General features: G+C 38.6%; 1 protein-coding gene across 3 annotated transcripts in view; it reads left to right on the top strand.

Annotated features, from left to right (window-relative positions):
* The window catches only part of LOC126095259 (T-complex protein 11-like protein 1), a 136,974-nt gene that overhangs the window by 99,623 nt on the left and 11,234 nt on the right, over window positions 1–26,117 (top strand). For all 3 annotated transcript variants that reach the window (XM_049910015.1, XM_049910017.1, XM_049910016.1), the window contains 3 exons: window positions 12,387–12,510; window positions 17,991–18,166; window positions 25,202–25,383. In XM_049910015.1, coding sequence (XP_049765972.1) covers window positions 12,387–12,510; window positions 17,991–18,166; window positions 25,202–25,383 — 482 coding nt within the window. The remainder of the gene's footprint in view (window positions 1–12,386; window positions 12,511–17,990; window positions 18,167–25,201; window positions 25,384–26,117) is intronic.

Raw genomic sequence — 26,117 nt, 5'->3', positions numbered from 1 at the left:
AATGTAATATCTCAAATTGCTGTATATTAGAACCACAGAAAATACAGTTAAAATATTATTTGAATTTATCGACTTCTATAGGTCAAGCATTGCCTTCAAGGTGCATGGAGAAAATCAGACGCTAAAGGAAAGCCAGAGGTGTGAATAAAGTAGATGTTTATTCAGTAGTTGACCGGTTTCAGATTAATACTCACTTTCGAATCAGTCAAGGCTTACAAAGGTAAATGAACATTCAAAATAACATTAAATGTTGCTGATACATATATCATTGAATTTTTATTTAGGACATACATTTAACTTTGCAAGCCTTGGTTGGTTCTTATCGGTCATCTACTGAATGATCATCTATTTTATTCGCAACTCTGGCTGTCGTTTTGCATCGTAATTATAGGATACGTGTTATCCCTCAACATCCAGCATACTGGACATTTGGAAAAAATTTAAGTTAATAAAGACAGATCACAGTTAAAAGATAAAACTATTAATAGCCTACAGGTTTTCCCTTCATTTATTTTACTTATGCAAGTTAAAATATTTCAAAACAGATCGTTTTTGGAAACTCAATAGTGTTGCTAAGCAATACTTGTCTTTATTTTAAATGCTGAAAGAGAACTTAGTTGTTTTGGTAAGAGAAAAATCTAGGGAAAAAATGTAGAACCTCTCCATTTTATTAGTTATTCCCAGCTGAAAGTACTCAGAAATCTGATTTCATGTTAGAGTTATGCATGACCAGTCTTGACATCAGTGTCATTCTAATGAAGCCACCTGTAGACACACTTCTGCAAACTTTTCATGGTGCTTCCGTTCAACTGCCTGTATCTGAACTTTGAATTTCTTGATTATCATATCTGTGATATCACATCTCAATACCACCCCAAAGGTGTCAGACAACTGGCAGTGGAATTGCAAGTTTCCATCTGACACCTATAGTGGTCACTGGAGATCTGGCAGACACAATGGTATGCGCCTGTTGAGCCATGCCTCCAGCAGCTCCATACTGTGAGCACCCTCTGCTACCACAATATAGGATGGCCTGCAGTAGCCAGACAACCTATTTACATTTGGAGCCTCTTTTCTACGGGATGTTACGCAGATGCCGCCTAGTCATGTTTCCAACTCCATCATTGGTTTTTTAGTACATTGAGATTCGTCTTTGTCGACAGTGAGAGCTCCAACTTATTTCTTGCTGCATTGTTTGTACAGAGTCTTTGTACACTTGGCAAAATACAAGTTCAGTAAATCTTCTGTTTACTGTGTTAACTTATTTGCCAATCATTTCTGCTTGTGTCCAGCTTTCCTATGATGACAGTTGCTGCACCACTCTCTAGCCCACCTCTCCTTAACATTGTGTATGAAGCCATACTCAACAATATCGTAATTAGGGTATGAGGCACGCTGAATATGTGATTTAATTTTGTCACCACTGAATTCTCTCTACAGTGGAGGGTAGCATGAATGTTCTGATAGTTTGTCTGTCTCAATCTAATTGTCTTGCCTTTAAAATCCGCCAAAGACCGAGCTCTCTAATTTGATCGATTCATCAAAGACCATGGTCTCTAATGTGATTAGTTTTATCTTGTGTCATGGTCAGCACCAAATATTCTGGATGGGCAAAACAATTAATGTGTTCAATGACAGGGTCAATAATACCAAGTAAATCTTCTGCCAGGTATCGTGAAGATTGTATTGACTGACACACAAATTTTGGGACATTTGTAAAGTATTTACTTGTTTTAAAATGTCATTCCTGTGAGGCTCGGCCCTTGAAAGCGTTAATACAAAACCACAGTGGCTTGTATGACTTCACAATAAATAAAAACTGTATCTTGAAGGTGGGGCTGTGGGACTTTCTTTCCTCAGGTACAGTCTGAGAGTTCTGTTTGCTATTCTCAACAACTGGGAGAGTGACAGGTGACCAGGATCACGTACAGATGAGTCTTCTCGGCATCTTCCCAATTTAATTGCCATACAAATGTTGAGCAGATATTGTAGATCCCTACTTAGTATATTTCTGTCTATTTGGAGATCTGCCTATCAGTACTCTTGATGACAAGCACCAGACTTTTTCACCGTCACTTAGTTTATCACCATTTGTTGCTCTTCAGAGTTTACAGATCTGTTGATGTTGATTCACTGTTTAGGTGATGGAACAGATGATGGAATGGTAGCTCATTGAAATGGAGGGTGCTAACCACCCATTGTAATGGTTTCTCCAAATTAATATTGATTCAGAAAATCAAATCTTTTTTCTATTTGTTTCAACTGCCATGTCATCATCCTGTAACAACTAACTTTTCAGGCAGATTATAAGCAGCAATCAAAAAGTTTCCATTCAAAGGCTATTCAGTCCAGAATCAGTGTGCCAATCAGGCAGAATCACTGTGAGCATTGAGCAATCATCCCACCAATGCACCAGGCTTAAGATACTGGTAAAACACTGTGTCCTGCTACTTGAACAGGTATGTAACTGCCTGCTGCATATTCTCATCCAACACGAATCATTGACCATTCAAGGTCTTTTTTTAAGGGAGTGAATGCGTGATAATCGCATGAGAAGAGAACAGGACTATAGGATGGCTGCTCGAATGTCTCCCACTTGAGTTGGCATAACTTGTGTGTTACGACATTTGTGATATGAGGAAGTGTGCTATTATGAAGCAGCAGGACTCCTTGTTGGACACCATTCCACGACTGTGGTTTTTGACCGTTATACTGCCCCATATAAATTCTTCATTACCTTATGAATGTCTAATGGAGTTTGTCTCTTGGTAGCCAAGAAAAGAATAACAGTATGTTGGTCCTATTTGGACTCATGTTCTAATAACATTGCCATAGTTCATGACTCCACATTTACCACATGCACACTGGAAAGACACAAATGCACACTAATCCTTGGCCTACATGTTGGTCCTTGTATTCCTGCATCAGAGTTGTGCTAATTGTACATATGCTGCAGCAATGCCCTCAAATTGATTCTTTTTTGATCGCCCCTTATACCACGCCCAGTCAGAAATAATAGAAACGACAATATTTTCATGACTTCCAGAAGTATAAGTAATATGGATGATGTAGGCTGAACCAGGTTCTTGAATTAGAGAGTAATACTATACTTTCGTAATTCTACAAAAACTTTTCAAATGAACTAGGGCTACTACTAATGTATTGTATTTTTTCTTATACAATTTTAGACCTTTTAGCAATAGTTTGTCAGGTGTAATGCGCAATAAATACGTGTGTGAGGTTTGGCTTAGGATTTTCATGGAATTGTGCTAAACTTGACAGCCATTGTGCAAGCAGAAAACTTTGACCAATATAAATCCTTTTTTTCTCCTAATACTTTATCATTTTGAATAGCACTCAGTTATAGGTGTAACATTTACATTGTACCAAGTTAAATAATACGTATAGGCAGTTACGTTCATAAAAATGTGATTTATTGAATTTCTGCACACTTAACGTGCTTTTGCAACTGGAAGATATGAATTGAAATGTTATATATTGTCTCTCTGATTTGCATGTTTTCTACAGTATTACAAGTTAAAACAAATTATTTGAAATTTTTCGGCCCACATTTTTTGCACTCTAGAACATTATATTGCGTCCTGACCTCGCGTCATCACTGTTCTGGAGGAAGAGAATTGAGACATTAATATAGTGACTGGGATGAAATTAGGGTAATTCAGGAGCCTTATCTTGAATCCTGTACCATAACTGGTTTCTGTAGAATGAATGAACTGCTTAAAGACATATGCAGGGTGGTCAGAAACAGTCTGAAAGGCATGTAAAGGTGTAGCAGAGCAGGTTGTGCTGAGAAATAATTGTCAAGAAAAAAATAAATATGTTGCGCCATTCCCAAGTTAATTAGCACTTAAGTTAGCCAATCAGGCTGCTGTGGCCACAGATTCAAGTGACCTGCCAGATACAATTAGTGTTATTGTTCTCATAGCATAAAAGATAGTGTATGAGACCACTCAGCCTTTGTCTCGGGTTTGATCCTTACTATCATCCCATGTCAAATTTTTGTACTGCTCTCTTGTTCAGTTTTAGGAAATCGAACCAAATGAAGATCATGTTTGACAACACCATCTTTGGTGGGCTGCTTAAATTTGCGAGTGCAATTGCCTTATTGTCTAATTTCAGTGCTAATTAACTCGGAAATGGCAAAAGGTATTGAATTTTTTTCTTAACAATTGTCTCTCGGCTCTACCTACCCTGAAACACCCTTACAAGCTTTTCAGACTGTTTCTTATTATCCTGTACAAGGCACTGCATTAGACCGCTAGAAATTGGTCAGCATATAGGAATGTAGTCTTGCCTACCTCAGGGTATTCTACAAGAGAAACAATTCCGTTTAGCAGGCTGCCAATTTCTCATGTCTGAATACAGGAGTATTTATAATTAAAATTATATGGTCAAAGATTCTGAATGGAAAAAAAGAGTAAAAAATTTAATGCAATGCTTAAAATAACACTGCCAAATAACTTAATTTCTAGGCCACACCACCGTTTCAAAATTTAATGCCATTTTCTAGTGGATCTCAACATGAGAAAGAATTTATCAAGTTACAAATGAGGGTCTACCAAGGTGAATGACTGCACGGTGTGACACCTAGAACCCTAACCTGCAACACCATGTAAGTGGTTTCTAAAAGTCGATCCAATCTCTGGGGACATTTCCATATTAGCTGGTGAAATACTGTTGTCCATTGTCAACAATTGGCAGAGCAATACAGTTTCACCTGCAAAACTGCAAGTATTGATTGTGTGGTCAGGTCACAGCCAGTGCAAACGTTAACAGTGTCTGAGAACAGGATATAATAGAATGCTCCTACATTAAGGTAAACTCTAAAGCTAGCCGACACAATACCCTCGATTTCAGTCTATGACATCCATATAGCAGGGCTTAGTTCTACATTTTATATGACAATCAGCTTGTATAATCTTGTCTAAAGGTGAGGCAATATGGTTTTTGCCACTCTCTAAATGACTGGTTGCTTGCACTACAGTAGTGCAGAGTGGCCCACTGTCATTTATCTCTGGTGGAGTTACTATGAACAAAAAGAAGAGCATCAGCATTGTCTGAGTGTAAAAGTTACCATCCTGCTTTGAGAATCAATCCAGCAGAACTAAAATTTCTTTCAGAAGCAGTGCTATAGTCTATAGATGCAACATTTTTCTGGTGATCTTTGGAACTGGTGCTGGGGGCTATTAACATAGCTATAAATAGATTGTATGTCTTACCTCTGCCATTAATTCACACATCTTATCTTCACATATCATTTTTAAATGACAGTATGTTGGTCAGAGAAATGTTGCTACCTCATGGCACCTCTGGACAATTAGCTTTCCCCTAAATATAATTTCAGGCATTTAAGCAAAACTCCCATTTCAGATACTTCTCTGTCGTGAAGCACCTGGCTCAAATGTTGTAATAGTGTCAGCTCAATATGGCAACCGATGATGCAGTGTAGGTGATTTCTCCGCTTTTTAAGATTTGCTTTAAAGTAAAGGCTATGGTATAAGAATTACAGTAATAGAAGAATGTACAAACCACGAGAAGATCAATTAGTTTGTTCATAAGCATGATGTCATTTCCTTCAATTCAATTCAAGCTATTTATCTCCTCTCAGAGAGCTTTCTGTCGATTCTGACATTGTCAACTGTGCATGCCAAATAGTGTTGTTGGACTGTTCTACTGATCTGCCAAGAGCTCAGTTTTTTTGCTTAAGTGGCAAGTTCTTTAACTGCAGCCAAAGTAGCATGAACTTGTGGACAAATGACACATACATACTCTACACTAAAAGCATTCTGCAGCATGGTATTTAGCATATGGCAGGAACAGTTTAAACGTGAACAATCATGTAGTGCAGTGACTGTTCGCACTTTGACCACTCGTAAAAGTCATATCTTTCAAAGCAGTCTTGTTGGATACCAAGAGACATAAAAAATCTCAACAATCCTCTTCAAATGTTATTGCATGTATTTGGTTCATCTGGAAAGGTTGTAAACAAAACAGGATCTGAGAGTTCATCAACAAAATAAGAAACGGTACACATTAGATAATGGTTTCCTCTTGCGCTACATGTCCATGTATCTGTTGATGCTGAGCATTCACCTCTTCTTATATAAGTTGTTGCCTCAGGCATAATTATATCTCTTAGGCTTTTCTCACTTTCTGCCACATGTCTTTGTGGATATTTTACCTCAAGTCACTACAGTTTTAACTGTCAGAACAAGATCCAAAAGACCTTCAACTCTTATAGTTCTGTACAGCCTTAGATCTCACACACACATAGCTACACATTCACAATCACCTGTAATTTTAAGAGAAGGTCTTCGTGCTATACGGTGTCATAGGCGGTGGATAGATCCAAGAAAGCAGCTATGATTACGCATTTCTTCTCACATCCATGATCCAACTGAATGGAGGCTATTCATAGACTCCTCCAAGCTTAGTTTGAAAGCTGTGTTACTTCATAACGGGAACCTTCGTTCATCTATTCTGTTGGTCATGCTGTTCACGTGAAAGAGACATATGCAAATATGACAGCTCTCTTGGACTCAATTAAATATCATGAACACAAATGGAATATCTGTGGTGATCTAAAAATCATTGCCAAGGAATGCAACTGGGTTACACAAAGCCTTGCTGCTTCTTATGTATGTAGGACAGTAGAGATAGGAAATTGCATTATATTCACCCTAGATTCACCCTAGCGAGAAAAATGTCATTGCCAAGCCTCTTGTGGACCCAAAAGACGTTCTTCTTCCACCCCTGTATATCAAGCTGGGTTTGATGAGAAACTTTGTCAAAGCTATGAACTGAGATGGATGGGCCTTTAAGTACATAAGAGAGAAATTTTCAAAATTAAGTGATGCAAAAGTTAAGGAAGGCATTTTTGTCGGACCACAAATAAGAGAACTTGTAAAGGATGCTGCATTTGACCAAGTTTTGGGGGGGAAAGGAAAGGAAGCTTGGGAAGCCTTCAAGGGTGTTGTTCATGGATTTTTAGGCAACAAAAGAGATGAAAACTACAAGCATTTGGTGACAGTGCTCCTGCAAAAATACTGTAACCTTGGATGCAACATGTTCCTTAAGATCCATTTTCTCCACTCCCACCTAGACTTCTTCCCTCCTAGTTGTGGAGCTGTTAGGGATGAACATGGTGAGAGATTCCATCAGGACATTTCTGTTATGGAACAAAGATATCAGGGCCATTGGAATGAAGTAATGCTTGCAGATTACTGTTAGTCTTTGTGTAGGGATTCTGCAGAACTCCATTTCAAGAGGCAAGTTAAAAGACTATGAAGTCAATAGGCCACCACATGATTCTCTTCAGACACGACCATCTGCAAAGTATTTTTCCAGCAATTTAGACCGAGCGAGGTGGCGCAGTGGTTAGACACTGGACTCGCATTCGGGAGGACGACGGTTCAATCCTGCGTCCGGCCATCCTGATTTAGGTTTTCCGTGATTTCCCTAAATCACTCCAGGCAAATGCCAGGATGGTTCCTCTGAAAAGGCCCGGCCGACTTCCTTCCCCATCCTTCCCTAATCCGATGAGACCGATGACCTCGCTGTCTGGTCTCCTTCCCCAAACAACCCAACCCAACCCAACCCCAGCAATTTAGAACTCTTAGCATGTAATTACCAGTTAAAAAATCAAATGCACTTTCATTGTTGTTAGCATGTATGTAGTTAAAATGTATCCTTTTCTTTCAATCCGTTAATATGTAATACTTCCACCTTGTGTATATCATAGAAACTAGAGCTAATAAAAATTTTTCATTGTCATCTTCGTTTTTCTCGACACAAAATTAGTAGGAATTGCCTCATGAAGTGCGCGAAACATTCAAAAATTATTTTTTTGTTGCCCAGTGTAATCAACATTCTGTTGCAGTACATAGGAAGTCAGCAACTTCTTTTTCTATGGGCAATATTGAGGCTTCCTTATAATTTGGTATTTTGCTTCCCAGAGAAAGCTTAGTTTATGGAAGAATAAATACTGTTTATCAAAATAATTAACTCCATTCTACATGTAGTATGCAGCCATTTAGTCATTTCATTGTAATCTTTACTAAAGAAGCTTATTAACTCACCTTTCAGCAGTTACTCTTCAGACTCACTGAATGTAAGTTTCTTCTCCCTGAAAAGTACATTCTTGGTTTGTGAGACTTCCTCATTTTCCCTCCAGTTTTTATTAACAGTATAGCCAACATACAGTATTGTAGTATATCCAAAATAGAAATGTATTTGACCTACAACATCTTGAGGAATGTCAGTCAAATTCAGTTATAAAATTATTGTCATTCCGTTACTCCATTTATGTCATTCCATTACCGCAAGTGTGTCATTCCGTTACCACTATAAAATATTGTTTATAATGAATTTTTTTTTCTCTGCTGTGAGAAATTTGTATTTGCATGTTTATTTTCAGGGTTCTGTAAAATCGCATTGACCCCTAAAAAGAAATTTCTGGCTTTTTTCGGTAATGGAATGACAGGAGAAACAATAAAAAATAAATCAAGCTAGGGACTTTACTACTAAAATAAAATCAATATAAGCTATCAAAATGGGCTGGCTTACAATACTTGTAAAAGTTTTTCAGATATATTCTGTTAATAAATTACTTTATAATGCATCATTGTAGTACTTTTGGAAACTAATTTCTTAAAGGGTCTAGAAGCTTAAATTTAAGACAAGTTATAAAGTCATTTGTTCAGTTCCAGCACTTCTTAACATGAAAATGAAGCTTCAAATTTAAAAAAATTGTGTTTTAGCTAACAGAACTGATAATCAGATTTGTAATAAGAATATTTTTAATTTTTAAGGTTTGTGTCCATATTCTCATGGAGCAGCCCAGCAGGCAAAAAGCTCTTCTACCTTGTTACTCAATCCTCTAATATTGTGGTGGAATAAGTGAACCTTACTTTTCTTTGCATTCTTGTGAGGGTCTTCTGTTATAGTGACTTCTTTCACAGCAGGGTGCTTGAAACTTTATTCTAACCTAAAAAAGATGCCCCTCTGACACCAGTAACTGCAGGGATCTTGCATTGTGTGATGGTGGACCCCTGTACATTTCCTGCAAGAAGTTCTGCCAACCTATCTTTCCCTCTCCTATTCAGGTGCAGGCCATGTCTAGTATAATCCCATCTCCCAATTGTAACAACAGGTACTGCACTCATATGAGAAAGCAATTCAGTCAGCAGTAACCTGCGCAACTCAGAGTTAACACAGCTCATAGCAGTATTAACCCAGGGCTGGACATGGCACTGCAGGACCTCCACAAAACTCACATTTATGTGTGTAGTTGCTACTCCTATTTTATGCATGTCATCCCTAATGCTGTAACTACTGTTCTTTTCCAGGCTATTTCCTGCTACTATAATGACCTGATCCTCTTTGGCAAAACCAGGGCACAATTTTCGTATGCCCTCTGTCACTAGGCTAAGGCTAGCACTTGACTTCACATTACTTGTGACTTGGTACCCTGCTCCCAACTTTTCCTGCATCATGTGGCCTACACCAGTCCTATGGTGCCCATGCGGGGTAGCCATGCGGTCTGAGGCGCCTTGTCATGGTTTGCGCGGCTCCCCCGGTGTTCGAGTCCTCCCTCAGACATGGGTGTGTGTGTTGTCCTTAGCATAAATTAGTTTAAGTTAGTTTAATTAGTGTGTAAGCCTAGGGACCGATGACCTCAACAGTTTGGTCCCATAGAACCTTACCACAAATTTCCTCCCATGACTACTTCCTAGCAGCAAGACTCTTTTCTTCCTACTCTCTTTTGGTGTCGACCTACACTAAGTTTCTTGGCTAGAAGCCTGCTGCATCCCCATGTAACCTACAGCTGTATGAGGCTCTTCCTCTCCTACTTCAGGTAACTAGCCAAATTTATTCGTTATTGATAGCTCAAATGTATAAGTTGATGAGCTGTTCCCCTTTCGCCCATTGCTTGTTACCTTTACCCAGCTCCCACCTAATTCAGCCCGAAGGGCACAAATCTTTGCCTCCTGTTCGGCGATTCTCGTCTTTTTTGCAGAGCCTACAATTCCATGGGAGAGCCTTATTGAGTTCCCCATTCAATTCCCACTATAATCACCTCAGTGAAATTCCATCCCACGGTCTACACATAACACTCCCTCTTCGACGATCCTACAGCAACATCCACACTTATCACGCATTGCAAGACAGATTACAAACAGAGTTAAATCACTTAACATGTTCCACACTACATGAATGTTCGTTATTTATGAGCAGCAAAAATTGGGCCTACTGTTTAGAGCTTCAGGTAAACGTAAAAAGTTATTTATTTTCACTCACTTAAATTCGATATCTGCTAAATAACATAATCACAGCTGACTGGACTTTACTGTACGCACACTGTATGCAAACAAAAGATTAGTTCGAAAGTTTCTAAATGAAATAACTTTGCACTGTTTACATGCCTAGACAATGAAACCAAAGAACCATGTTTACACTATATGAACCTTTCATTTATTTCTGAGCTGGAATAACAACACAAACTGTACTTTACTGAAACAATACAGTAACTGGCAGTATACGAGAATGTAAAGAAATGTCTATGAAATGTTTTCTTTTTCCGGGAGAAAAAAACACAACTAAAAATGAAACCTTCAATAGATGGCTATGTGGTTGATTCTCCTGCCTTGCCTTGCAGGCTAATTCATTTGTTTCCAAGATTAGCGATTATACGAAATGCAAAAGTAACTGACCGTAATTGTTTGGGGAGCTCAATAATAGGCTTCTTCCAGTTCGAGTTTTCATCAGTATGTACACCCAAAAATTTGGAAGATTTTGCCATATTTACTGACTCCTGCTCATGAGTACCTCAGTTATTGGTATTACTGTATTTGTTGTACATAACTGAATATCGTTGTTTTTTTTTTTTTTCAAAATTTAGGGAGTTTCCAATTTCTGAGAACCACGTAATAACTCTTTGGAAAACATCGTTAACAATCTCTTTTGTGGCTTCCTCTCTAATGAGATTTGTTATAAGCCTTGTATAGTCTGCAAAAATTACTAATTCTACTTTCAGAATGTTAAGTGGAAGGCCATTCACATACATAACGAATAGGAGGGGACTGAAAATTGAACGCTGTGGGACACTTTTTAATTTCTGCCCAGTCACCAATTTTATTTTATTTTCTTACCCTTCCAACATATTTGAATTATTCAGCACACTTTTTTTGTATTCTGTTTAAGTGTCATTCAAAACTAGCTGTGTGTAAAGCCATCAATTCCACAAAAATTGGATTCTTGGTGGGAGAATAACATGGTGGTAATTGTTACAGTTAGGTCATGTGTGATTCCTTTCCAGACTCCCAAAACAAATTACATGGGGCGTTAACAATAACATTTTGGTTTTACCCAAGGGAAATAGTTTGCGTTCATTTGTGCAAAGAAAAGTAAAATAAATCTCATGGGAACTACTGCTTCCAGTTTCTGCAACCTATATATCCAAATGGAATGGGCCTTAACTGTTGCTTACACACACTGCATATCAATGAAAACGCTTGCATCATCCAAGCTGACATTGTGTGGTAAGAAATTGCTATTTGAATTTTCGTTGTATTGTTAAGTCTACTCTGGTTACAGCTGTTCATGGTATCTAAATGTATATGAGAGAGAAACAGACGATGGATGAAACAGGAGAATAATCAGCAGTGAGAGCAGTGGCAAGCAGGATTTAGTTTCATGGAAAAAATTTGGAAGCTGCAATACCAATGGAAGCTCATTCTCACAAACATGCAATGCTTTGTAATTGTTATAAATTATTGCTTGTGTGACCTTATCATTTCGTCTGTTGATTTAAAACATGCAGTGATTTCAGTCATCACATTAAATAAAATGAATATAAATGTTAAAGGATGGATTGCTATTCCCCTTAAAGATGACCTGTTGAGTTGCAAATGGACACAACAAAAAGACTGTTACACATTAAATAGCTTTTGGCCAAAGCCAGCTTCAGCAAGGAAAACACACACACACACACACACACACACGACCGCTTCAGCCAGAAGCCCCGCCCAATTTCGGTCGGAGCTGCCTGTGGAAGCGGTCATGTGTGCTTGAGGTGAGGTGTTGTTGCTTGTGTGTGTGTGTGTGTGTGTGTGTGTGTGTGTGTCGTTTTTGATGAAAAAGGCTTTGGACGAAAGCTATTAAATGCGTAACAGTTTTTTCATTGTGCCAGTCTGCAACTCAACAGGTCGTCTTTACAGTAACAGTCTATCCTTTCCATAATATTGTTGATGTTTCAACCTGTAGTTTCCATTGTTTAATGTAATTGGTAATTATCATTCTTAAACATACAAAAATTGCAACTATGATTTTATAAAAACTTACAGTTTTTGCTTTACCTTTTGTAGACCTTGGAGCTGATGAGATTAGACATGGCCAACTTCACAATTAAAATGTTTCGCCCAGACATCATAGCCAGTAGTGTGGAGTATGAAAAGACAAAATTTGCAGAATTCCTTAAAATACAACCAGGTATATATTCTTTTATTTCTTTTCTGTATTTTGCATCTTGATAAGATCAGTAAACTTGTTTCGTAGCTTAGTGTTCAAAACAAGTTGTGAGTGCAGTACTTGTGAAACAGAATACACGAGGGCTGTTTTTCATTTTTTTTTTTTTTTTTTTTTTTTTTTTTCCCCCCCCCAACCTCTGATAGTATAAAAGCTAAGCGAGCGGCAGAAAGTGGACATGTGCTGTAGGTTACAGCACAACTCTCACACTACACACTCCGCCATTGCCGACCTCAAGGCATTAGTCTGCATTGCAGTACAGCCTCGTAAACATGGCTGCCGTCATTGTTGCTCCCGCCAAGTGTGAATTTGTTGTTGTATCCGGATACTGCTCCAGCTACTACTGGGTTTGGGTGCTGACAAGCTGTCTCCATTTAGCTGGGTCCTCCAAGTGTGAATTACGAAGTGTAATTCGGTTTCTGCAAGCAGAAGGGAATAGTGCAGCAGAAATTCATCGGAGAATGAGCCGAGTGTGTGGTGATAACTTCATGACTGATGGTGTAGTGCTTGAATGGTGCCGAAAATTTAAAGATGGCCGAAATGACATGCATGATGAAGGGGGCCAAGAATGCAAGTCTGTCATTACAGCCGACCTTGTTAAACGAGTTGACAGAATGGTTAGAGAAAATCGTAGGTTCACCTTAACTGCTTTGTCCATGGATATTCCGGAAGTTTACGGATCTGTCGTACAATCTATCGTTAATGAACATTTAGGCTACAAAAAACTTGGTGCTCGTTGGGTACCAAAAATGTTGACAGACGCCCTAAAAAGTCACTGAATGGCGTCGGCTTTGAATTTCCTTGACCGTTATCACAATGAAGGAGAGAACTTTTTAAAATCTATTGTTACTGGAGATGAAACTTGGATCCAGTACGACACACCGTAAACAAAACGACAATCACAACAATGGATGCATAAAAATTCACCACACAAAAAAAAATTCAGACAAACATTCAACGGAAATGTTATGGCTATCATGTTTTGGGATCAAAAAGGTGTGTTTCTTGTTGAGTTTATGCAGCCTGGAACCACTATCAATGCAGCTGCTTATTGTGAAACTTTACGATGTTTGCGGAGAGCCATTCAAAACAAATGCAGAGGAATGCTGACATCAGGAATTGTGTTGATCCGTGACAATGCTTGTCCATTCAGTGCTGTCACAACCCAATGGCTTCTTGAACAATTTCAATGGGACATTTTCAATCATCCGCCGTACAGTCCTGACCTGGCACCCAGCGACTTCCACCTTTTCCCTGAACTGAAGACGTGGCTAGGAGGGGAAGCACTTTCAAACCAATGAAGATCTTCAAAACAATGTCAGTTCTCATTTGAAATCATGGCCGCAACATTTTTTGAAGAGGGTTTTGCAAAGCGTGTCCACAGGTAAGGTAAATGTCTCAAACTTTCCAGTGATTATGTTGAAAATTAACCATAAGTGTACAAACTTTTGGTAGTGAAATAATTGTTTTGTATGAACTTGTATTTTATTTATAGCCTATCGGAGGTATGGGGGAAAAAAAAAGGCCCACATATATGTTGTACATACATGGTTATACATATATGTTTGTAGTTTCTGTTGTTCACTTCTATGAAGAAAAGTGTATTTTACATTGCCACACCCTTTCTCCCCATCTATACATACAACAATTTATTGTATCAATGTGTGTGTGTGTGTGTGTGTGTGTGTGTGTGTGTGTGTGTGTGTGTGTGTGGACGCGCGCTTGCCGGAGAGAGAGGGAGAGGTACGATTTAGTGCTGAAATGCATTTCAAAGAAACTCAGCTCCATTTTAACCCTTTCAGATCCTCTGGCTATAATTGTGTAAATTAACTTTTCCTGTGTCTTACCCACAACAAAAGTATTTTTTTCCAAGCTGAGGTACTTATTTGTAAATGTTGAACCTTTTCAACATGCACCAGTGCTGCCCACTGTTGGGCATCAATATGAAAATATCAGCATCTCAATGTAGCATTGCGCAACAGCTTCTGACCACCACCAGAATACCCGGATGTAGTTGTTAACTATATTCCACTGTATAATTGAATATTGTTATTTTGCTTGGTTATTATTTAATGATCATTTAACTATTTATTACAATAGAGAATCATTCATAATTAGTTATTTTGGTCCGTAAAATGAAGGCCAAGTGTACAAACTATGTTTTGAAAAGCGTACAAATTTTTGTATAAATCTTGCATCTAAAATCAAAAAATCACCTAAGAGCATTACCAATTGAAGAAAAAGCTTCCTTGCTTCAGAAAAAATCAGGTCTGAGAGGGTTAGTACTAACATGGAGTATATCAAACTATTTGGAGAATAATACAATGATGATGTTCCTGGTGTTATAAGTTAAGAAAGGATCACGGGGATTCTATGACTATCATTTTTCAATTAATTCTGCCACAAAATTGATCAACCAGGACATCATGAGTACCCCTCTAACTTAATAGTAAGAATACTTAGGCAACGTGGAGGGTGCAAACTGGATAATAGAAGATGTAAACAGGTGCTTTGGATTCGGATAAGTAATTTGGACAACTTCATTTGAAGATTATGAGACAGATGTCTGGGTTAAGTTGCTTTAGTAAGATGATGATGATGACGATTTTTCATCCTTTGATATTTTGTACAGTGATATGGACAAGTCACTTCAGGGAGGTTTACAATATGTGACTGTGCTCTTTGAAAGTGTGATTAATAAGACATGCAGTGAGATTACACATTATTTTATGTTCTCTCATTCTGAGACTAGTTTCATTGTTATGACAGCCATATCAACGTGATTCAATGTGTAACAATGGAAAATTGTACTGAAATGCAGGAGGATCTGCAGCGAATTGACGCATGGTGCAGGGAATGGCAACTGAATCTCAATGTAGACAAGTGTAATGTGCTGCGAATACACAGAAAGATAGATCCTTTATCATTTAGCTACAAAATAGCAGGTCAGCAACTGGAAGCAGTTAATACCATAAATTATCTGGGAGCACGCATTAGGAGTGATTTAAAATGGAATGATCATATAATGTTGATTGTCGGTAAAGCAGATGCCAGACTGAGATTCATTGGAAGAATCCTAAGGAAATGCAATTCGAAAACAAAGGAAGTAGGTTACAGTACGCTTGTTCGCCCACTGCTTGAATACTGCTCAGCAGTGTGGGATCCGTATCAGATAGGGTTGATACAAGACATAGAGAAGATCCAACGGAGAGCAGCGCGCTTCGTTACAGGATCATTTAGTAATCGCGAAAGCGTTACGGAGATGATAGATAAACTCCAGTGGAAGACTCTGCAGGAGAGACGCTCAGTAGCTCGGTACAGGCTTTTGTCAAAGTTTCGAGAACATACCTTCACCGAAGAGTCAAACAGTATATTGCTCCCTCCTACGTATATCTCGCGAAGAGACCATGAGGATAAAATCAGAGAGATTAGAGCCCACACAGAGGCATACCGACAATCCTTCTTTCCACGAACAATACGAGACTGGAATAGAAGGGAGAACCGATAGAGGTACTGACGGTACCCTCCGCCACACACCGTCAGGTGGCTTGCGGAGTATGGATGTAGATGTAGATGTAGATGTAGATTCTCTACATTCTGCTATGAAGGTAAGACTTATCTGTGCAAGAGGATAGTCAATAATGCTGCAGTAATATTTTAGTTTTTCTAAGTAGAATTTTTTAATGCACACAATCAAATGGTTTGCTGAGACAGTAAAATAATTTTTCTTGTTAGCTTGATTCAGATTATTTGTGTAGTTTTGTGTGGCATTCTCTGAGGGTAACATTTTACGAAAGCTTAACTGAGAGACAGTTAACATTTTTACCGCTACAGATGAGCCCTTTACATTCCGTGCTGAGGCTGCTTTTGTTGTGGCTGTACTGCTCACCAAATGCTGGTGCCTGTGCTGAGAGACAGTGTTCCGGCTGACATGAAATACTTATCATCCAATTTTTCGAAAACTGTTAGGTGAAAAAAATTTGATTTTTACACATCTTATAGTCTGATATTTTTGCTCAATAAAGAACTGAATTTTTATTTGTTATGTGTTGTACTTTTTGTGTTGCATCACACTAAGTAAAACATTGCAAGAAATTTTAAAGAATTCACAGAAGTAAAAATGCATTGTGTAAACTTTGCACATGGCTGATTTTAGCTTGTACACTGCAGAGAAAGAAATGTAGATCAGATATCTGAATTTTATTTAGAATTGAGAATAGAAGGATGTCTCATTTCATTCTTGAGTTATTGGGTTTTATATTCGAAGGATGATCACACGCAGTGTGTACACACAAATGCTTGAGCATTGCAAGTTGTGGTTATAACAATCATCAGATCTCATTTTATCTAATAAATGATCCAAAATATCAAAACAATGGTTTCTGTCCCACCCATTTGCTGGAACTCAATTTCATCCACTTTGCTGTTCTTGTTTTTTCTTATTAAATAATGTTTCATATTGTGTTTGCTTTGTTCTTAGAGTGTTTGATGTTTTGAGCGTAGCACATGTGTTTTGCATTTTATATACAGGCAGTAGAATTTTCAGTACTGGCAGTACTGCTGTGTGAAAATGACTATGGATGACTCTCATATAACATACCTTGGAATTGAGATGACATTAAATTTTTGATGAGCTGAAGCACGAACAGTTGTGCATGGAAATTTGATGGCTCACCAGTAGTGTGTCCAGTCACTATTGCAGTGACTGAAAGAGCTAAAACAATTAATTAGGGAGATGGGCTGTTGTTCATTCACACTGAATATCATACAAAATACTAAGGAAACATACAGCTTGGTCATGTGAACAAGACATGGTTATACCATTATGGACCTGAAACTGGATGACAATTTTATACTTCAGAGCTGTAACCTTGATCCTCAAGTTGGAAACGAATCACAGCTGTGGGAAGAATATGGCCACCTGATACATCACAAAGCATCAGACATACAGTCTCAATTTCTTTGGATACACAAAATTCTGAGAGTTCTAAATGCAGTGACACACACTGCTTAATTCACATGACAGCATCGTACCAGCTCTCACAGCAGTGATACAGAATAACAAACATAACTCAATATTACCTCAGCTACTCTAATTACTTGACTTGGACTCATATGAATTCTTCATATTTCTTATTTCTGAATAAAATATTCAATAGTAAGACTAACCTTTGGATTAATAGCCTTTACCATGCTGCCTCACTCTGTTCAATATTATTTCCCAGAAAATATAGAACACCATTTGCAGGTTGGCTCCAAAGAATGTGAAGAAGTGCAAGGTGTTCATCGAGACTACTTTGAAGGGAAAAAAGCAATGTTTTTTGTTGAATAAATGTGATGTGATTGATTATGCTAAAATTTTTTGATACGAACCAAGTTTAATGTACCTAAAATCTGTTTTATATGTGTGTGAGTGCACGATGTATCTGGTTGAAATGTTGCAGATGGTCTTGCACATACTAGGGCGTGGCTCAAGAGGCATTTGAGACCAGGTGAGGGTCCAGACCCTGCTGCACCTGCCCCTGAAGTCGAGATTGCTCTGCGCTCTCTCACACAGCTTGTCTTGGGCAGAGCTTATCTAGAGCTGCTTGAGTGGGACCGCTCCGTTACCTTCCCAGAGGTTCTATTCAGCTTTAAAGATACAAATAATTAATGAATATGGGATTTTTCAAAGAGAATGCAGTAGCAAGTTGCATTATTTTATAATTAATAGGATGTGTACTTAATAAGTAACAGGATAGTTGAGGAATGAAAATCATCAAGTTGGAACATGCAGCATTGCCTCTTTCTTGGGAAGAAACTACTTTTTAGTTAACTTTTAACTTAGATAGATGTCTTCCCATAGTAGCAACAAAGTTAGGGCATAACTTTTTCTTTTTTAATTGAATTTAGGATTTGCACATCGTACACTATATATACTGATCAGCCAGAAATATGACCACCAACCCACTATCGATATAAAGCCGCCCAGGCAGCTTCATCTGGTGAGGAATGAATGCTAGTCAGACACATGGATGGTGCATGTAGTATCAGTGAGCGTGCTGTCCCAGTGTAGAACAGGGAAGGCATCCAATCTATCTGAGTTTGACTGAGAGGAGATTGTGATGGGCCGAAGGCCGGGCACGAGTGTTTCAGGAACTGCGCAACATCAGGTGTTCAAGGAGTGCTGTGGTGAGTGTCTTCAACATGTGGTGAAACCAAGTCCGGACGTCATGGGGTTGGTCGGCCACCTCTTATTACAGATGTCGGACATTGTAGACTGCGCAACTGGTAAAACATGACAGGAGACAAACTGTGATGTAACTAACATCATAATTACATGCTGGGGCCAGAGTACAAGTGTGTCTGAACGCACAACATGCCAAACACTTATAACGATGGGCCTCTGCAGTCGACAGCCCACGCATGTGCTAATGTTAACACCACAACATCGACAACTACAACTGAAATGGGCATGTGATGATTGGCACTGGACATTGGCACAGTGTCAGAGTGTTGCATGATGTGATAATCCTGATAGGATGGTTCGAATTCCCTGTCCTTCAGAGGAACAGCTCCTTGACACTTGTACTGCGGGACAGAAACAAGCTGGCAGCGGCTCCATTACAGGGTGTTACAAAAAGGTACGGCCAAACTTTCAGGAAACATTCCTCACACACAAATAAAGAAAAGATGTTATGCGGACATGTGTCCGGAAACGCTTAATTTCCATGTTAGAGCTCATTTTAGTTTCGTCAGTATGTACTGTACTTCCTCGATTCACTGCCAGTTGGCCCAATTGAAGGAAGGTAATGTTGACTTTGGTGCTTGTGTTGACATGCGACTCATTGCTCTACAGTACTAGCATCAAGCACATCAGTACGTAGCATCAACATGTTAGTGTTCATCATGAACATGGTTTTGCAGTCAGTGCAGTGTTTACAAATGCGGAGTTGGCAGATGCCCTTTTGATGTATGGATTAGCACGGGGCAATAGCCCGACGGGGGAAGACCTAGAACGATGAGGACACCTGCAATGGATGAGGCAATTCTTCGTGCAGTTGACGATAACCCTAATGTCAGCGACAGAGAAGTTGCTGCTGTACAAGGTAACGTTGACCACGTCACTGTATGGAGAGTGCTACAGGAGAACCAGTTGTTTCCGTACCATGTACAGCGTGTGCAGGCACTATCAGCAGCTGATTGGCCTCCATGGGTACACTTCTGCGAATGGTTCATCCAACAATGTGTCAATCCTCATTTCAGTGCAAATGTTCTCTTTACGGATGAGTGATCAAATTGTAAATTTTCACAATCAACATGTGTGGGCTGATGAGAATCCGCATGCAATTGTGCAATCACGTCGTCAACACAGATTTTATGTGAACGTTTGGGCAGGCATTGTTGGTAATTTCTTGATTGGGCCCCATGTTCTTCCACATATGCTCAATGGAACACGTTATCATGATTTCATACGGGATACTTTACCTGTGCTGCTAGAACATGTGCCTTTACAAGTACGACACAGCATGTGGTTCATGCACGATGGAGCTCCTGCACATTTCAGTTGAAGTGTTCGTACGCTTCTCAACAACAGATTCGGTGACGATGGATTGGTAGAGGCGGACCAATTCCATGGCCTCCACACTCTCCTGACCTCAACCCTCTTGACTTTCATTTATGGGGGCATTTGAAAGCTCTTGTCTACACAACCCCGGTACCAAATGTAGAGACTCTTCGTGCTCATATTGTGGACGGCTGTGATACAATACGCCATGCATCAGCGCATCAGGGATTCCATGCGACGGAGGGTGGATGTATGTATCCTCGCTAACGGAGGACATTTTGAGCATTTCCTGTAACAAAGTGTTTGAAGTCACACTGGTACGTTCTGTTGCTGTGTGTTTCCATTCCATGATTAATGTGATTTGAAGAGAAGTAATAAAATGAGCTCTAACATGGAAAGTAAGAGTTTGACACATGTCCACATAACATATTTTCTATCTTTGTGTGTGAGGAATGTTTCCTGAAAGTTTGGCCGTACCTTTTTGTAACACCCTGGAGAACATTCACTTAGGCATCCATAGGTCCAGTGGTGTTTGTGCAAGAAACCATGACAGCCAAGGAATATCGTAAATTGGTTGCAGACCATGTAACCATCTTCACAATGATCATGTTTCCCGGTGGCAGTTGCGTTTTTCAGTGAGATAATGTGCCTTGTCATAAGGTCGTGAGTGTGATGGACTGGTTCAGGGAACACAGCGAAGAGTTCCAATTGATGTGCTGCCCCCCAACTCACCAGATCTGAACTCTATCAACATCTGGGATGTGATTGAATGAGGCATCAGAGTGCATTGGCCCCATCTCCAGAATTTACAGGCATTAGGTGATGTATTTACAAATCTGGTGCCAGCTTCCTCTTGCAACCTACCAAGGCCTCATTGCTTCTATGCCATGATGCATCGGTGCTGTTATCCATGCTAAAGATGGACATACCAGCCATTGGATAGGTGATCATAATGTTCTAGCTGATCAGTGTACATTATCATTATTTCTTAATGATAATAAATAAATGGATTTCTAGTGTGTAATTCTCTGTAAAATCTGAAATGAGCAACTAAAATAAGATCTTAAAAACTGGATCTGTGCCTGGTATGCTGAATTATTGCCACCTCCAGAACACAAGTAAATCTCCTCAATGTTTTTAAGTAGATTTTTATTTCCTCAGGCCGTTTCTACTGTTCCATTAATTTCTTTTGCTGTCCATCCAGTTTTCTTCAGATGTACAATATGATAAAACTCATCAAATTGTTTCATGATCCATTTTAGTAACTTTTGCTGTTTTCTTTTGAAAGTATTCATTGTCCATTAATTTGGCCACATTTTCAGGGACACATTTAAAATCATTCTAGTAAGATACTTAATTCATTATTGAAGTTGGTATATAGTAGGTGCAAACATCATTTTGCCGGCAAAATTTATAAATTTGGACTGCAATTGGCATCGATATATTCTATATATGTTAAAATCAAAACAATTTGATCATGTGGTTCTCATCTTTTTTTATAGAAACTAGTTATGATAGTGATAATTCCATTCACTTTGAGTTTGGTTCAAGATATTACTGCACCAAATCTGTGTTCAAATGGATGCTCACATGAACTAAATAATGCACTCATTTGAAATGGGTTTTTCCCATAAACTACCATGTGTAGGGACACTTCGTCAGTGAAACATTATGATTATTTTTATTATACCAGTAATAATTGGTAGCATTCAACAATTTAATCGTACTCAACACAGACTATATGTCCATGTCTTACTTCAAGATCATCCATTTCTAATCCTTAATTGTCCCATCACACTCTGCAAAAGCATGGCAGACAATGTCCTCTTCAGTTGTGGCCACCAAAAGTGTCCCATTGCTGCTTCTCCCAGTGTTCAGTTGTAGCTGTGAGCTGCTTGTTTCATGAATGCTGTAAACATGTTGTTGTGGTTGTAGTGTTTTAACTATTGTTGTTGTTGTGGTCTTCAGTCCTGAGACTGATTTGATGCAGCTCTCCATGCTACGCTATCCTGTGCAAGATTCTTCATTTCCCAGTACTTACTGCAACCTACATCCTTCTGAATCTGCTTAGTGTATTCATCTCTTGGTGTCCCTCTACGATTTTTACCCTCCAATGGTAAATTTGTGATCCCTTGATGCCTCGGAACATGTTCTACCAACCGGTCCCTTTTTCTTGTCAAGTTGTGCCACAAACTCCTCTTCTCCCCAATTCTATTCAGTACCTCCTCATTAGTTATGTGATCTACCCATCTAATCTTCAGCATTCTTCTGTAGCACCACATTTCGAAAGCTTCTATTCTCTTCTTTTCCAAACTATTTATCGTCCATGTTTCACTTCCATGCATGGCTACACTCCATACAAATACTTTCAGAAACGACTTCCTGACACTTAAATCTATACTCGATGTTAACAAATTTCTCTTCTTCATAAACGCTTTCCTTGCCATTGCCAGTCTACATTTTATATCTTCTCTACTTCAACCATCACCAGTTATTTTGCTCCCCAATAGCAAACTACTTTAAGTGTCTCATTTCCTAATCTAATTCACTCAGCATCACCCGACTTAATTCGACTACACTGCATTATCCTCATCTTGCTTTTGTTGATGTTCATCTTATATCCTCCTTTCAAGACACTGTCCATTCTGTTCAACTGCTCTTCCAAGTCCTTTGCTGTGTCTGACACAATTACGATGTCATCGGCGAACCTCAACGTTTTTATTTCTTCTCCATGGACTTTAATACCTACTCCTAATTTTTCTTTTGTTTCCTTTACTGCATGCTCAATATACAGATTGAATAACATTGGGGAGAGGCTACAACCCTGTCTCACTCCCTTCCCAACGACTGCTTCCCTTTCATGCCCTTCGACTCTTATAACTGCCATCTGGTTTCTGTACAAATTGTGAATAGCCTTTCGCTCCCTGTATTTTACCCCTACCATCTTTAGAATTTGAAAGAGAGTATTCCAGTCAACATTGACAAAAGCTTTCTCTAAGTCTACAAATGCTAGAAACATAGGTTTGCCTTTCCTTAATCTTAATTCTAAGAGAAGTCGTAAGGTCAGTATTGCCTCACGTGTTCCAATATTTCTACGGAATCCAAACTGATCTTCCCCGAGGTCGGCTTCTACCAGTTTTTCCATTCGTCTGTAAAGAATTCGCGTTAGTATTTTGTAGCTGTGACTTATTAAACTGATAGTTTGTTAATTTTCACATCTGTCAACACCTGCTTTCTTTGGGATTGGAATTATTATATTCTTCTTGAGGTCTGAGGGTATTTCGACTGTCTCATACATCTTGATTTTGCTCACCAGATGGTAGAGTTTTGTCAGGAATGGCTCTCGCAAGGCCGTCAGTAGTTCTAATGGAATGTTGTCTACTCCCGGGGCCTTGTTTCGACTCAGGTCTTTCAGTGCTCTGTCAAACTCTTCACGCAGTATCATATCCCATTTCATCTTCATCTACATCCTCTCTCATTTCCATAATATTGTCCTCAAGTACATCGCCCTTGTATAGACCCTCTATATACTCCTTCCACCTTTCTGATTTCCCTTCTTTGCTTAGAACTGGGTTTCCACCTGAGCTCTTGATATTCATACAAGTGGCTCTCTTTTCTCCAAAGGTCTCTTTAATTTTCCTGTAGGCAGTATCTATCTTACCCCTAGTGAGATAAGCCTCTACATCCTTACATTTGTCCTCTAGCCATCCCTGCTTAGCCATTTTGCACTTCCTGTCGATCTCATTTTTTAGACATCTATATTCCTTTTTGCTGCTTCGTTACTGCATTTTTATATTTTCTCCTTTCATCAATTAAATTCAATATTTCTTCTGTTACCCAAGGATTTCTACCAGCCCTCATCTTTTTACCTACTTGATCCTCTGCTATATGAGTTAAATATTGGTAATTTGTTGGTAATAAGAGCATTCGCTCTTGAAACACTTTGTTGATTTGAGTTAAGTATCATTAAAATTGTTGAACTTGCCAATTGTTACTGATAAAATATAACAATTGCCATATCTTAACTAAAAAATGGTTAACATTAAACTGACAGTTTTTATTATTATATTAATTTTTATGCAAATGTTCATGCAAAACATTGACTTTTGGGAATATGTTGGAAAGATATTTCCAGGTTCAAGTTTTGTGTTAAGCTTTCGGGTGGGTTTGCATTCATTAGGTTGACGGATCAAATTCCAGTTCCAATTTTTCACTGTTTTTCTGTATTTCACTTAAGTCAAATGCTGACAACTCCATTTGAAAGTACATGGCTGATTTCCTTACCCACCTTTCCCTTAACTTGAGCTTGTGATCCATCATTAATGACTTCCTAATTATGGAATGTTAATTGTTAATCTTCCCTTTTTCTCTCTTGGTAAAGCACACAGTTTTGACCTTTATGGAAGTTTGATGATGCTGTACATCTCACTGCCAAGTGAAAGATTCATTCTCAAAATGAATACAAAGTAATTATATTTTGAATTGAGAAAAGGCACGTCCAGTTTTTTTTTAAAAGCATGTAAAATATCAGTTGCAACATAGAACAGAAACAGTTGTACCTTAAAGAAGTTTCCAAAGTAATAATTTGATAGTGGAAAACCACAATAACAATTATTTTGGTAGGAAATTGCAAAACATGACATTTCACTTTGAATTGCCCTCTTAGGAGCTGAGATGCATATTATAGAGAAAATTAGACAGATGATTCACAACTCAAAAAAATATTTCTTGTACTTTGTCTGTCCTCAGACTCTTGTTTCCTTTCCATATTATGTGTTGTCTCTCTTTACACCTCCTGCAGTATTTCAGAACGAAATAGTTTGTGACTCCAAAAAGTGTTGAGACTTGCTGTTCATTATAAAATCTTTCATTCACAGAATATCCACCCTATTTTGCTTCTTTACCTGGTGTCTTTTTAGTACCAGATACATCTGATTTGTTTGGCTGTTTTGAATATTGGTAGAGTGCCAAGTAAGTGAAGATATAATAGGAAATAATGAGAATGATCCTCAGAAGCTGTTGATGTGTGGTAGTAACATGATATCTTTCCAAAAAAAGTAAATTGTGCACATGTGATTTTGTTTAAATGTAAGCATCTCTTTATAACAGACTCTGATAATGGATGAAGTTCGTTATTTGGACCTTGGGGATCAGACACTTCGCCTTTCGGTAATGGGCAGTATTCTACTTGTGGTTACAAGTGTAGTCAGTGCACTTGTAGGGAACACGAGCTTCAAGACCATGTTGAAGGACCATCTCACTGTACTTTTGGCAGAAGTACACAGCAATCAGTAAGTTTTAAATACCTAAAGGCAAAAATTCTGAAATTAGAATATTGTGTACCATTAATAAGATTGTGTGTGCAGAAAGCAGATGTGAAGTAGAGTAACTGTATCAGAAAATTAGCTAAGGGTTAATTTTTGACCAAATGATTCTGAATTTTACTTTCCAGGGATTCATATGAATGAAACATTGCTGGTGAATAATATTATTTAGTCAGAATTAATTTAACTATATTTGTTTACATTTCATACAAATTCATATAGACATTGTGTCTTATGTGTAAGATTTTAGGTATTGAACCAGTCCATTAAGTATACCAAAATTGTTACAGTGTAACAACAAAAACAATCAATTTTTGACTAAATAATTTAATTGGATAGACAAAAAATCTTCTCAGTAAGTAGCAGCAGAACATACACATAACAAGATATTATAGTTAGGCAAGCTATCGGAGCCAGTGGCTCCTTCTTCAGGAAGAAGGACTGAAGAGGAAGGAAGGGGGGTGTACCAACTGGAATCGGGACTCATCTGACCAGGCCACAGTTTTCCATTCGTCTAAGGTGCAATCGACACAGCCACAAGCCCAGGTGAGGCACTGCAGGCGATGTCGTGTGGTTAGCAAAGGCATACGCGTGAGTCATCTGCTGCCGTAGCCCATTAATGCCACATTTCATTGCACTCTCGTAATAGATATGTTCATCGTACATCCCACATTGATTTCTGAGTTTATTTGATGCTTTGT

Source organism: Schistocerca cancellata, chromosome 8, assembly GCF_023864275.1.
Source record: "Schistocerca cancellata isolate TAMUIC-IGC-003103 chromosome 8, iqSchCanc2.1, whole genome shotgun sequence".
NCBI classification, from domain to species: Eukaryota; Metazoa; Arthropoda; class Insecta; order Orthoptera; family Acrididae; genus Schistocerca; species Schistocerca cancellata.
The sequence above is the reverse complement of the archived record's forward strand: the minus strand, read 5'-3'. Positions and strand labels throughout refer to the sequence as shown.